The sequence below is a fragment of the Nicotiana tomentosiformis genome, chromosome 4 (genome assembly GCF_000390325.3).
Source record: "Nicotiana tomentosiformis chromosome 4, ASM39032v3, whole genome shotgun sequence".
NCBI classification, from domain to species: domain Eukaryota; kingdom Viridiplantae; phylum Streptophyta; class Magnoliopsida; order Solanales; family Solanaceae; genus Nicotiana; species Nicotiana tomentosiformis.
In genome coordinates, this window is record NC_090815.1 from 62544611 (window position 1) to 62557706 (window position 13096).

Here is a 13096-nt window from a genome sequence, read left to right on the forward strand (position 1 = left end):
TTTTCCCATTATGTGTTACGCTTTGATTTTGAAAATAAAAAGTTCTCAAAGAATAAAGATAATATACCTTTAAAAACTAAATTACTCGTTCAAGCAGATAGATCTATGTCAAAAGAAGTAAAACATATAGGATTTTGTCCAAAAACTTGTTGGTTCCCCAAGTACACGCAAGTAAACGTAGCCGTCAAGTAATAAAGTGACTCGAAAGTCGGATGTCGAACCACAGAGACTTAGAGTAATTGTTAACTAAGCAAACTAAAATCAATTTACTGTCCAAGCTAATCAAGAGTGTTATTTTTCTACTAATCTACTATTGCGGAAATTAAACAAGTAACAACTAATTTATCAAGAATGCAAATGTGTATGATGAGATTTTACAAGTTTTTAGAAATAATAAATGTTAATTATGTATATTTAGGTTTGGATCCACTTTGATGATTCTTTCTCCGCAAGGACAAAAGTCTAACAATATCAAGCAAGTACATATTGAATAAATCACAATTCATTCAAATTTATATCAGACTCGTCTATCCAAAAAGTTTCTAGTGTGGACACAAGCCTTAGATATACATTCCACTCGAAATTGAGGTCTAAAACACTGATGTCATTCCACTGGAATGTATATCTAAGGCTTGTGTCCACACTAGAAACTTTTTGGATAGACGAGTCTGATATAAATTTGAATGAATTGTGATTTATTCAATATGTACTTGCTTGATATTGTTAGACTTTTGTCCTTGCGGAGAAAGAATCATCAAAGTGGATCCAAACCTAAGTATACATAATTAACATTTATTATTTCTAAAAACTTGTATTTGTTTTGTTAATTTTTAATTTATAACGCAAATATATCTTTTGAATATACTATTTATATTATTTTAAAAAGTTTGTTCTCATTGATATAGGGTATACGTACAATGTACCCTAAGACTAGTTTAAACAAATGGAGCAATTGTGGTCATAGCGTCTTTTTCTTGTACATTTATATCCCATGTCACTAGTTCAAATATATAAGTAGACAATGCACGCTGCGAACAGAATCTCATTCTAGGATTTCCATCATAATACCGTAATCCTAGGATTCGTTCAATATAATTGTCTGTCATATGGCTTTCAGATGCAACTGTTATAACCTTGCACACAAACTTGTAAGAATTAATCACTTGTCTCAGTTTATTTTAATCATTGTTCATCTGTAGGTGCTTCAATATCCTTCTTGTTGCCTTTAAAGACCTCCCCAAAAACTCATGCAATAGCTTCAATTCAAGTTTTCTAAGAATCCGAAGGGTTTAATCAATGTGCATCGACACACATTCATAGCACTTTTGTCCTGATTGATTGAAACCGGAGCTCCATATTGCTGCCTTCCTTTGATTAGCCCTTGCACTAGCAGGAATCACGACATCAGATATGCCATATAAACTTATCGACGCAGGAATCACGACATCAGATACTAGAAACGAGCCAAGCTAGTACACACCAAAGTTCTTTTTATGAAAAGAAGCGCTAAATAACATCTTGGCCGAGCATAAGAAAAATTTATCATGAGTAGCTGCAAATAATATCTATAGCATATAAGCTCAAAGTGAAAATCCTAAATCAGGAATTTTATGCAACAAGTCTTCCCCGCTTCTACACAAAAATGAACAATGATTTATGTTGCTGAAAATCATCCTTCTTATTACTACTTGAAGAAAACACTGATGTCATTCTCCATAAGCAAAATGTCCCATGAAAGTTCTCAAATACCAACCCAGGTTCTAGATCCCTACATCCAAATGAAAAAGATTGTGAGTTTCTCAGGCAACATATTCAGCTACAGAAGGCACTGGAACAGAACTACTTTCATGTTTCTAGTTGAATAATCGATAAAAGCAATGCAGCAAAAGGAGATCAAATACAAATTATCTTCTGCAGTCTATCTTTTTCTTTTCCGTGTCTGGGAGAGGGGGTGATACTTTGCAGCAGCTGAACTAAAAAGAAACGACTTTAAGTGAAGCAAGAATTTTCATGGACAGGTCAAGGAGAGATCCACTGCAAGGTTGAAATACTCAAAACATGACGCGCGAAATGAGATGTACTTTCAAATATAAGTTTGTTCCGTTAACATAAAACCTACTGAATACCAGTTTCCAGAATAATCATTTATCCTCACTTTAATCACACTAATACGACGGGATTGATTTTCCAAAATCAAGTGAAGAGAGGAAAGCAACCTCAGCCTTCACTAATACACACTGATCTGCTTACAATTCAAGCAGCTGAATCGAGGCCTGAGGAGGCTTTGAAGTGCCAGCAGCAGGCACTTATTTGTATAACTATTATCAGGCAAACAAATATATTAAAAAGAGAGTGAACTATCTTAAGTCTGCCTGCTAGTGCACAAATCTTATTATTATGAATCAAACATGAAGAAAATTTAGTTCAAGCTTTTCCAGCAAAAAGGATATAATGTAAAATTTGAAAAGATCAAGTCAAAATAATATGACACATAAGTGTTATTTAATTGATCAGAAAATCTCAGAGTGCATGACCAGTCTTCAATAATTAGAGAAGACTTTTGTGGCCCCAAAGACTTTCAAAGACAGAAAACTATCCAAGTCTATGAGATTATAAAGCCAAAACTTCGTACGCTAGACCCACTATTCAATATAAAGTGGACTTGTTATACACTCAAGTTTCATCACCCTAAAAGGTCAAACCGCAATTCACTGGAACTATCGACTACTCTACTCTGGCAGAAATATCAGTTTAACCTAAGATAGGTAATAGGTTTACAATATCACCAAGCAAATCCTGCACAGTTGCTTCCTTATCTTTTATACAATGGAATTTTCGGTTCCGCCTATTCAGCAACAACTATTTAGGTGGGGATTCAAAATTGGAGTTAAAAGATGCATCTAATTTACAACTCCCCAGGACAGCTCCCTTTCTGCTCCTTCCGATCGAGTGCACATTTTTCAAAAACTGAGTTGTACAGAAAATTTGAAAGAAATCAGAATTTTCACGAATATATCAATCAGTATACTTTCTTTAGGATTGGCAACAAGACACCTTATATATGACCTGGATTTGAACCAACCACATTGCGTAAAGCTCCTCATTCCACAAGAAACCTTAACACAAAATTGAGCATCAACATTTCGTATTCGTGCATCCACATATTCTATCTCCTCTCTTAAGACATTATTCTCAGAATTCAATTTCAAAACCTAGAGCTGGAATGCTTTCATACCTAAGATAAACTCCCGCGTCCATAAATGGAGCTTCGGCAGACTGAAAACCATTAACAATGAAGAAAATAATCTTTTCAGGGAAAGTCAACTCAAGGTATTAACCGATACCTGAAGTGTGCCTCTTAGTTTCCATATATCAATAAACAGTTACCAGTCTGCAAAAATGTGCTAAGAGAAATGGACCGCAAGTAAAATGGATATCACAGTGCTCAAGTTTCATCAATTTTCAAACACTGATGGAAAGAGTGATTTCTCGTCCCAATAGCCACTTATTAAAAGTGGAATCTGGGAGCTCAAATAATTAAAACCAAAATGTTCCCTGGGACGACTTCGATTTTCCCTTTCTCTTTTAGTTTGTGTATCCTTCTTTTTATAGGAGAGTTCCTTCTTTATTAAACAGCCGAGTAATCCCCGAGGGCAATTGACGCACGGTTCTAAAACTCGATGGTAATGGGTCTGCCCCTCTACCCTTCTCTCCACTTAAATTCCAGGATTTTTGTCTGTGACAGGTCCGCGCCTCTGACGTATGCCTAACTCACACATCACGTGTTGTGCTCTTACCACTAGACCAAAGCCCTTGGGCTGCTGCCACTGGATCCTTTCACAGGTCATCTTCACTTTTTTCTGTCAAAATAACTAGTACTTGCCTTTTACGTCCAATAAGACTATGAATGGCAGTAATTCCATGAAGAAACTAATTGATTTGCAATAACCAAGATAAACATCCTCAGTTGACAAATTAGAAATAAAACAAATAGAGCTCTAGAAACCAGAAGTGGACAGCAGTTCCTTTGGCATCTGTTGATGCTATCCCAGGAAACACCTTTCAGCTTTAAATAGTTGGAATAGTAAGACATGACAATGATTTTAATTACTTATCTCCAACCTTCCCCCCCCCCCCCCCCAACCGGAAAAAATAGCACAAAGGCTTTATCTTATTTGGAAGTTATCCTCATACATGTGCAGGACCAGCTTTCAACTAAAAGTATCATGTTAACGTCCCTAGCAATGTTTGTAAAAGCATTTATGAAAGTTGTGACTGTCTGGTGCATTTGAAACTGCCACAAGGGTGGAATGCTGAGGTATAAAACTCATGTTTTACTGGTAATAATTAAATTTTGGTGTCAAGATTGTCGGCAGCAAGGGGATACCTTCGCTGTTGTGAGAAAATAAGAAACAGAATAGATATTGATGTCTTCACATGATGAATACAGTGCATAACTATTTATAGGTGATAGATATTTTGTCAAATGTGAATAAATCTAAGACTTTAACTCTTCTAACTCCCTACTCTGACACTAACACGTCCATCAAAACGTGATTTTGTTTATTTCGAAAACAAAGTAAATATCGCCGGAAAACATGCTAGGAAGTCACCGGAAAAATTGATCCGGATACCAGAACCTTGTCAAAAGAATTGCTCCTAGACAGCGGCTGGGAATAAAGACAGCACCATCTGAACGATTATCAGAAAGAGGTTTACCGGCACCGAAACAGTCACCAAAAAAGAGACACGACCAAGAGATGTGACGCCATTAGAGTAGTCGCAGAAAAGAAGCATGATGCACAGGTCGCCATGAAGAAGTTAAGTGTTTCCGAAGCAGTCGCCTCAAAAAGGTACAGTGCTGCTAGAGCGATGACAAAAGAGGTGTGGTGCAACCATAAGATTGCAGCAAAGAGGCATGACAGTCTCGCCAAAGCAGTCATCGCAAACAAGGAAGAAAAAAATTGACCGAACAGGCAACATGAGGCCGATAGACGGAAGTTACTTGACTCACTACCAAAATCATAGAACTCTAATATGATGTGAGAAACTAATACGTAAGAAGAAATATACTGAGGATTTGATAATATGATGAATGCATGAGACACATATTATAGGTGTTAGACACGAGACATACATTGTCCAATGCGGGAAAGTATCACAATACATTCGATGTTTGTCCAAATATGAGAATATTAAACTCAAGAGCTCAATTCTTCCAACACTTCACTTCGACTCTAAAACTCAACATTCTAATGCATGTATAAATTGTTCAAATACAAAAAGGACTATGCAATGTAACATACCTATACAAACTGAGAAGCTATCTAACAATTTACAAGAAACCATACGATATTCCAGAAAAACGTCTAGTATCTATAAGTACAAAATTCAAAACCATTTTTTCCCATGAAGTCAACACTATTAAAAGTTTGATTATTGTTTCCACCCCCAGAGCACCAAACTGGACAAGAATGAATGATTTGGTAGGTCGATAAATGTTATGTTAAGATTGTGTATGACTTTGTATGATTTAGTAGATAGGAATTAAATGGGTTAGGTGCAACTGTAATTGTATTATAACACTATAAATTCTGATGATGCTCAAAGAACAAATCATAACCTCCAATTGATCTTCTTTCTCTCTTTTATATCTTTACACTCTTTTATTTCTTTACATGGTATCAGAGTCCTTGTGACTGTTCCGGCAGCTTTTCCAGCAAATATTCCGGGTCTTTTTTCCGGCAGCCACTATTCCAGTGACCGTTTAAGGAGGCGCACGTCTTTCACCTCTTTCTTTTCTATAACAATACTTTGAATCCTTGGCTTAGATAATTTTTAAGCAAACTAATGAGAGAGAAAGATGATCCCTCGATCACAGGTGACATCAAAACTCTTTTTCCATCTATCTCAAGTTCGCCAACTATTACCAATGTGAAACTGCAAGGTAGTAGTAATTATATGTCTTGGTCAGCCTCAGTCGAGTTATAGTTTATGGGCCAAGGCTACGATGATCACTTAGTTAAGCATGCAAGTGATATCGTTGCCACAAAGAGGGCTCATTGGAAGAAAATGGATGCACAGCTGTGCAGCATAACTTGTGGAATTCTTTTGACCCTAAATTGCTTAACTTATTTCAATATTGTAATACTTGTTGCAAGATTTGGACCATGCTAAAACTATACACATAAATGATTTGCAACATATGTATAAAGTAGTTTCAGATATTGCTCACCTGCAGCAGAACCATCAAGATATTGTAAGTTATTTAGCGCAAGAAATCCTAAAAGATGAGTTTGATGCTCTCATGCCATTATCCGGTAACACATCACTGCGCAAGAACAACAAGAAGATAAATTTTTAATGGTCTTGGCATTAATAGGGCTTCGATCTGATCTTGACTTTGTAAGGGATCAGATTCTAATAAGTTTGACCATTCATTCTCTGGAGGAAGCATCTGTCCTCTTATTGTGTGTTTCTTCAAAAACAACTAAACTAATGAAGTTGAAACATCTGCATTAGTGGTACAAATGGAAATGCACAGGGACAAAAAATTTCTTAAAAAGGGAGAGAGAAAGAACCTAGACCTCATTGCACCCACTGTAACAATAAAGAAAAGGAAAAGAAAAAAATAGAAAGAAAACAAAAATATATAAGAAGTGGATAAAAAGATAACAAGACACTTTAAAATATCAAAGAACAGGAATTTGGAAGATTTTTAACCCTTGCACGCACTTTTTTGGGTTGGTAACTTGTTTTTCCAATGAAAAATGATAGATGAGGTGTGTAAAAGGAGGCCTGCAGAGAAAATGTGTAATAGGGATTTTTCGTGTAAGTTGAAGTGGTAAAGTATTAATTAAGCCTTTTATTTTTTATAAGGAAATGCAGCTGTTAAAGCTACATACCTGTTCAACATTTACTGTTGCATAAGCACAAGAAGCGTTTTCTCATTTAACTTACAGAAAAAGAATGACAACTCAAACCTGATTCTTTCCATCAGACAAATCTGCGCAAGGAAAAGGATTCTAATGGAAGGAAAAAGAATTCACTTAAGCAAATTGCTAAGAATTTTCTATCGGGTGTCTTCAAAGGAACAATTTTTAACGTTTTCAGTATTATCTAAGACTTGTGCTCACAAGATTAGTCCAAAAGTAACTGAAGGACATAGGCAAAAATGCAGTAGCCCTCAGTACTGTTAGACTGAATACACAACAGTGATTTTAGGCTTAAAGAATGTACTTAAGAGAACCTTGTGTCTTATACCTATAATCATCATAGTATACATCTCATTTTTACTTGTCTATCTTATTTTGCATTTCATAAACTTACTAAAGTCAAAAAGTGAGAAAACAAAGAACTGAGACATTAACTCATAACACAAGTACTTACACCAGTAAGTAAACCTCAGAATTGCTAAGCGATTGTTACAAAGACAACATTATCTTTTCCTCATACATCAGTTATACACACAGCATAAACACAAAGATATACAAGCATAAAAGTACATAGCAGATGCATTGTTTTCCTTTTGGATAGGTGATTTTTATATGTTTTATCCAAATATTTCCTAGAAAACTGCAATCAACATTATAGGCTCTAGTCTTTTACTCTCTCTTGTTGCATGTGTGTTTGCGCGTTTACAAGTTTGGGAAGAAAAGCTTCAGTCTTACCACAAATTCTAACTTGAACCTTTATCTTTGGCCTCATTAGCGATAGCATCAGTTACCAGAGCCATTGGTCTTTGATCAATAACCTCATCAATTATCCCAAACTCCTTGGCTTCTTCAGCGGTCATGAAATAATCCCTATCCATATTCTTCTGAATTATTTCCACTGGTTGTCCCGTATGCTTGGAGTATAGTTGGTTCAGTGCATCCCATACCCGAACAATCTGTTTTGTGTGAATTGTCATATCTTTAGCTTGCCCACTATATCCGCCAGAAGGCTGATGAATCATGATTGTAGCATTAGGAAGAGATCGTCTCTCACCCTTGGCACCAGCAGCTAAGAGAAGGGATGCCATTGAAGCTGCTTGACCTAGACATATAGTATTAATTGGAGATCGAATGTACTGCATTGTATCGTAGATAGCAAGACCTATACAAAAGAACAGGAGAAAGTTACGACAGGGTTCCGATAGCACAACGACATGGTTCTGAGTTTACATTCAAACACAATCAGCCTACTCCAAGAATGAGCTACCAAATCTCATCATGAAAGGCAAATATAAAGGTTAACCGAAAGGTGAAAAACATAATCTTAACTTCTATCATAGATTTGAACTGAAAGCACCACACTCAGCCAAATGCAGACTGCCAAGCCTACTTATTATCATGTGAAGAAATAGAGACAAACAAAACCACCAAAATAAAAGTATTTGTCAAGCTTTATTCATAGAAACAGAGAGCTAGTTACTAATCATTTCACCCTTGATAATCACATTACCAAAATCCAAATAGGATAAAATGTAGGTGCATATATTGACACTATTACCTTTTCTTTTTCTCATCATATTGAAAATTGAACTCTATTTAAAGTTAGTCATTGGCCAGAGTATGTCACTCCAAAATTACATCCGACAACAGGGGCTATTTTAGCGAGTAGTTTTCAAATATGCAAAATATAATCAACTAAAACAAAAAAAAATTCCTGTCTTTAGATGAGAAATGGAAAAAAAGCGCACACACAGAAACACTAACCGGCAGTGACGGCGCCACCGGGAGAATTGAGGTACATGTGAATAGGCTTGGATGGATTCTCGGACTCAAGGAAAAGAAGCTGAGCAACGACAACATGGGAAGTATCATCGTTAATGGGTCCATTGATGCAAATGATGCGCTCTTTCAGCAGCCTTGAGAATATGTCATAAGCCCTCTCTCCACGGGAAGAGTGCTCTATCACCATCGGTATTAGCCCGTACCATCTCCTACTATTTGGATTCAAAGGCCTTCTGCTAATTCCATTCCAAAGTTTGTGAGCAATTAGGCTGCGCATCGCTCTTTTGCTGGGATTTTGGATTGAAACCTCAGTGGATTTTGGATTGTGATAGGAAGATTCAAGTGTGGGGTTTTAACGTAATTTAGAGGGTGGAAAGCTGAGCTTATAAGCTTGTTGATTTATTTTGACTGTTACTTGGAGCCTGTGTCAAAAGTAATTTTTTTTCTTCAAAAAGAACTTTTTTAAAAATTTAAGCTATTTGGTCGAGACGCAATTTTGTGTTTTTGGGATGAAGCACAAAATTTTAGCTTCTAAGCAGAAGCAGAAAATTAATTTATTCAAAATAAAACTATTCTCACTATAAATTTATATTTTCTAAATTATCCCTTACTACTTAAGCTTTTTCTTTTATTTTGTGTTTCTAGTTTCTACCATTCTTTTAAATTTAGAGATAATACATGAATATATTGTAACTTTCCAAAAAAAAATTGACTTTTCTTGTTTTTGATTTTTTTTTTTGTGTAATATCTTGTAACTTTCCAAATTGTCTTCTTCTTTTTTTCACACTAAAGCATATCTATATCCTTCTTTGAGTTATTAATTCTCTTCCTACAAATAATTATTTATAATTTCTTTTATTATAGGCCATTAATTCTCGAATCATTAAAATAGTTATCAAATCTAATTTGTGAAAATTACCTACAAATAGATAATAAATTTACAATTACATCACATAATCTATATATTATTAAAAGAAGAAGAAAAAACGTTCACATTAAGCCAAGTGACAGTCTCACAATTGGTCACTTGGCAATTTAGGAAAAAGTTAGATAGGTTATGTAATAATTAGTTTTTTTTTTAATTTAAATTTTAAAAAAATAAATGATGCATGATGTGTTGTTAATAATTAGTTACTCTTTTTGAATTTGAATTTAAACATACTTAACTAATTTTACGAAAATAATAATTATTTATATATTTAAAATTATCTATATTTTACGCTCAGTGCCATCTTTCAAGTTTGACACTCAGCCTAATCTTGTTACAATTAACATGGTTATACATAATTTTATCCGACGACATTCTTTCTACCTATAAGGAATTCAACTATTATGCTAATGAAGATATTACTGCAGAGATTGAGGAAGGAGATGGGCCTTCTGGTCCTTTAGAAATGCAAGGCAAGTCTTCTACTAATATGGAGGCATTTTGTGATAGAATTAGAAATGAAATTGTTGAGAAATATTATCATGTATGAGTGACTTTGCTTATTATTTCATGATGGATTATCAATATACAGTAATTTGTGGAATAGACTTCTAATTCATACTGAATTATGACAATAAGTAATTATACTAGATAATATTATATGCTTTGGTATAACTATATAGTATGTTATATTGATTTAAATCTTTAATATGTATGTTTACTTTATGTTTTATATTTTAATTAAATAAAATAAAAACATAATAAAAGTCTCTAACGATAAATATTTAAGTTTATTTTTCTTTTTAAAATAATTTTAAGACCTTGGTACTATCCTTTTTTGGTAATTTGACACTCAAAAGCACATTTTAGAAAGATTGGCCAAACACAATTTGTTTATCAAATATTACAAAAAGTACTTCTTAAACGAATTGGCCAAACACAAACTATTTTTTTTAAAAGTACTTTTGGAAAAAAGCACTTCTAAAAAAAAGTACTTTTCAAAATAAGCAGTTTCTGGCAGCTTGGCCAAACGGCTCTTAAGTTCTATGAAAAGTACCACTTTATATAACGTTCAATTTTTTCCTTTTTCTTATTAAATAATTTTATTTTATCCTTTATCCTACCTTTTTATATAATAATTCTATCTCGTACCTTACTTTTTATTTATAATATTATAGGTTTATTCTTTATATTATTAGTGCATGACATCATAAAACGATAGCAAACAATACAATCTATTCAAACATTGTATATATCAAAACGATACAATACAATACGATATATTATGAAACGATACATAACAACCATCCAAACAAATTATAACAGCTTGTTTGGTAAACACCCAAAGTGCTAATAAGTCAAGTGCTTATAAGCTAAAACAAGCCACAAGTCATAAGTTGGTCATCCCCTAATTTATGATTTTTCAGCTTATAAGCACTTTTAGTTTTACCAAGGCTTTTACTAGTTTATCCTTAATAATATTTTTAATTCACAAAATATATTTCCCAAAACAAATTTCCTAACTTTTCTTCATTCCATATTCTTTATTCATCCTTTTCTTTAAAAAGAAACTTTTTAATTTATAATATTTTGTAAAGTTTTAAAAGGTATTTTAGTTATTTTAACAAAAGAACAGCTTATCAGCTTTTTTTTATCATATATATCAACTGCTTATTATTAGTTTCAACACTTTTATCCAAACACGTAAATGTTTATTTTAAAAAAATTAATTTCAACACTTATAAATATTTTTCAACACTTCAAGCTTATCAACTATTTAGAATCACCTAATCCAAACAGGCTCTAACAATTTTTAGTTAGGGTTTAAATAAGTCACAATACTTTGGTCCTGAACTTAGTAATTTGATAGCCTCGTGCTTTGGATGTTGATGTGGTCGTGGGAGAAAAAAAATTAAAAATTAGTTTCCAAGTTGAGTATTTTTCAACTATTAATCCTGTCACGACCCGAAATCCAACTAGTCATGATGGCACCTAACCCGATCTGCTTGGTAAGCCAAATAAATGTAATGACCCGACCGGTTATTTCGAGCATTTGCACTTTGCTCCGTAGTTTGAGGGCATGAGTAGCTCCGTATGATATATTATGACTTATGTGAATTGTCGGTTTTGGTTTTCAGGTTATTCGGAATCGATTTGGAAGAATGAATTTCATGATTTAAGCTTTAAGTTGGAAGAGTTGACCAAGTTAGACTTTTGTGAATTTGACCCCGGAACAAAATTTTGAGGGCTCTGTTACGTCCGGGTGGTGATTTTGGACTTGGGCGTATGCTCAGATTTTTGCATTTGAATATTTCTAGAAAGATTCGGCGCTAATTGGCGAAAGTTAGAAATTTGAAGGTTTGGAAAGTTCATAAGTTTGATCGAGAGTTGACTTTGATAATATCGGATTCGAATTGTAGTTTCGGGAATTGAAATAGCTTCGTTATGTCATTTGGGACTTGTGTGCAAAATTTGAGTTCGTTCTGAGTTGATTTGATAAGGTTCGGCACGAGTTTTGAAAATTAAAAGATTTAAAGTTCATTAAGTTCGATTTGAGGTGCGATTCGTGGTTTTGATATTGTTATGCATGATTTGAGGCCTCGAGTAAGTCCGTGTTACGTTATGGGACTTGTTGGTATATTTGGACGGGGTCCCGAGGGGCTCAGGTGAGTTTCAGATAAGGTTCGGACCATTTTGTCGCATGTTGCATTTGGCTAAGGATGATGGTTCTAGTGTGGCTGCATCTGCGGACAATTGGTCACAAAAGCAACATCGCAGATGCGAGGACCTCTTCGCAGAAGCGAGGTGAGACCTGGGCAAGGAAGATCGCAGAAGCGGAACTAAGGGCGCATTTGCGCGTCTGCAGAAGCGTAAGTCTAGCCGCAGAAGCGGCGTGTGGCGTAGAAGCGGGAGTTGGTTGGCGCACCTGCGTGTGCGCAGAAGCGGGAAAACTCCGCAGGTGCGGAAGGGCTGGTGTTCATAGGTCTTTGTAGAAGCGAGATATTTTCGCAGAAGCGGAGGTTGCAGATGTGACAATTTGACCGCATATGCGGAAATGACTGGGCAAAAGCTTTTAAATCGAGGGTTTGGTCGTTTTATTCATATATGGAGCTATTGACCTCGGATTGAGACGATTCTTGAAGTAATTTTTTACCATGTGACTTGGGGTAAGCATTCTTGACTCAATTGTGATTATATTTCGTGATTTTATCTTCGTTTTTGGTAATTGGATTATGGATTTTAAAAAGAAATTGGGGGTTTTAGCCTAAAGTTTCATAGTGTGAGTTTTTGAGTTTTGAATATCGATTCGGAGTCGGATTTGAGTGAAACTAGTATGGTTGGACTCGAAATTGAATGGATTATCGGATTTTGTGAGTTTTGTCGGGTTCTGAGGTGCGAGCCCGAGGTTTGACTTTTGGATTGATTTTGGGCTTTTGATTAAAGATTAGGC

General features: G+C 34.8%; 1 protein-coding gene across 2 annotated transcripts; it reads right to left on the minus strand.

The window, feature by feature from the left end:
* Positions 1-1473: 1473 nt before the first annotated feature.
* Positions 1474-9084, minus strand: LOC104084856 (ATP-dependent Clp protease proteolytic subunit 2, mitochondrial). 2 transcript variants are annotated; one of them, XR_683700.4, is made up of 4 exons: positions 8700-9084; positions 7671-8097; positions 6236-6331; positions 1474-1768 (listed from the first exon to the last, which is right to left on the minus strand). XR_683700.4 is itself a non-coding variant. In XM_009588811.4 (3 exons), the coding sequence occupies exons 1-2, from the start codon at positions 8992-8994 to the stop codon at positions 7679-7681; spliced, it is 714 nt and encodes a 237-aa protein (XP_009587106.1). In that variant the 5' UTR covers positions 8995-9083; the 3' UTR covers positions 1474-1768; positions 7671-7678. The 2 variants fall into 2 exon arrangements, 1 of the variants encoding a protein (XP_009587106.1); XM_009588811.4 differs by lacking the exon at positions 6236-6331 and having other exon boundaries at positions 8700-9083.
* Between the last annotated feature and the right edge of the window lie 4012 nt (positions 9085-13096).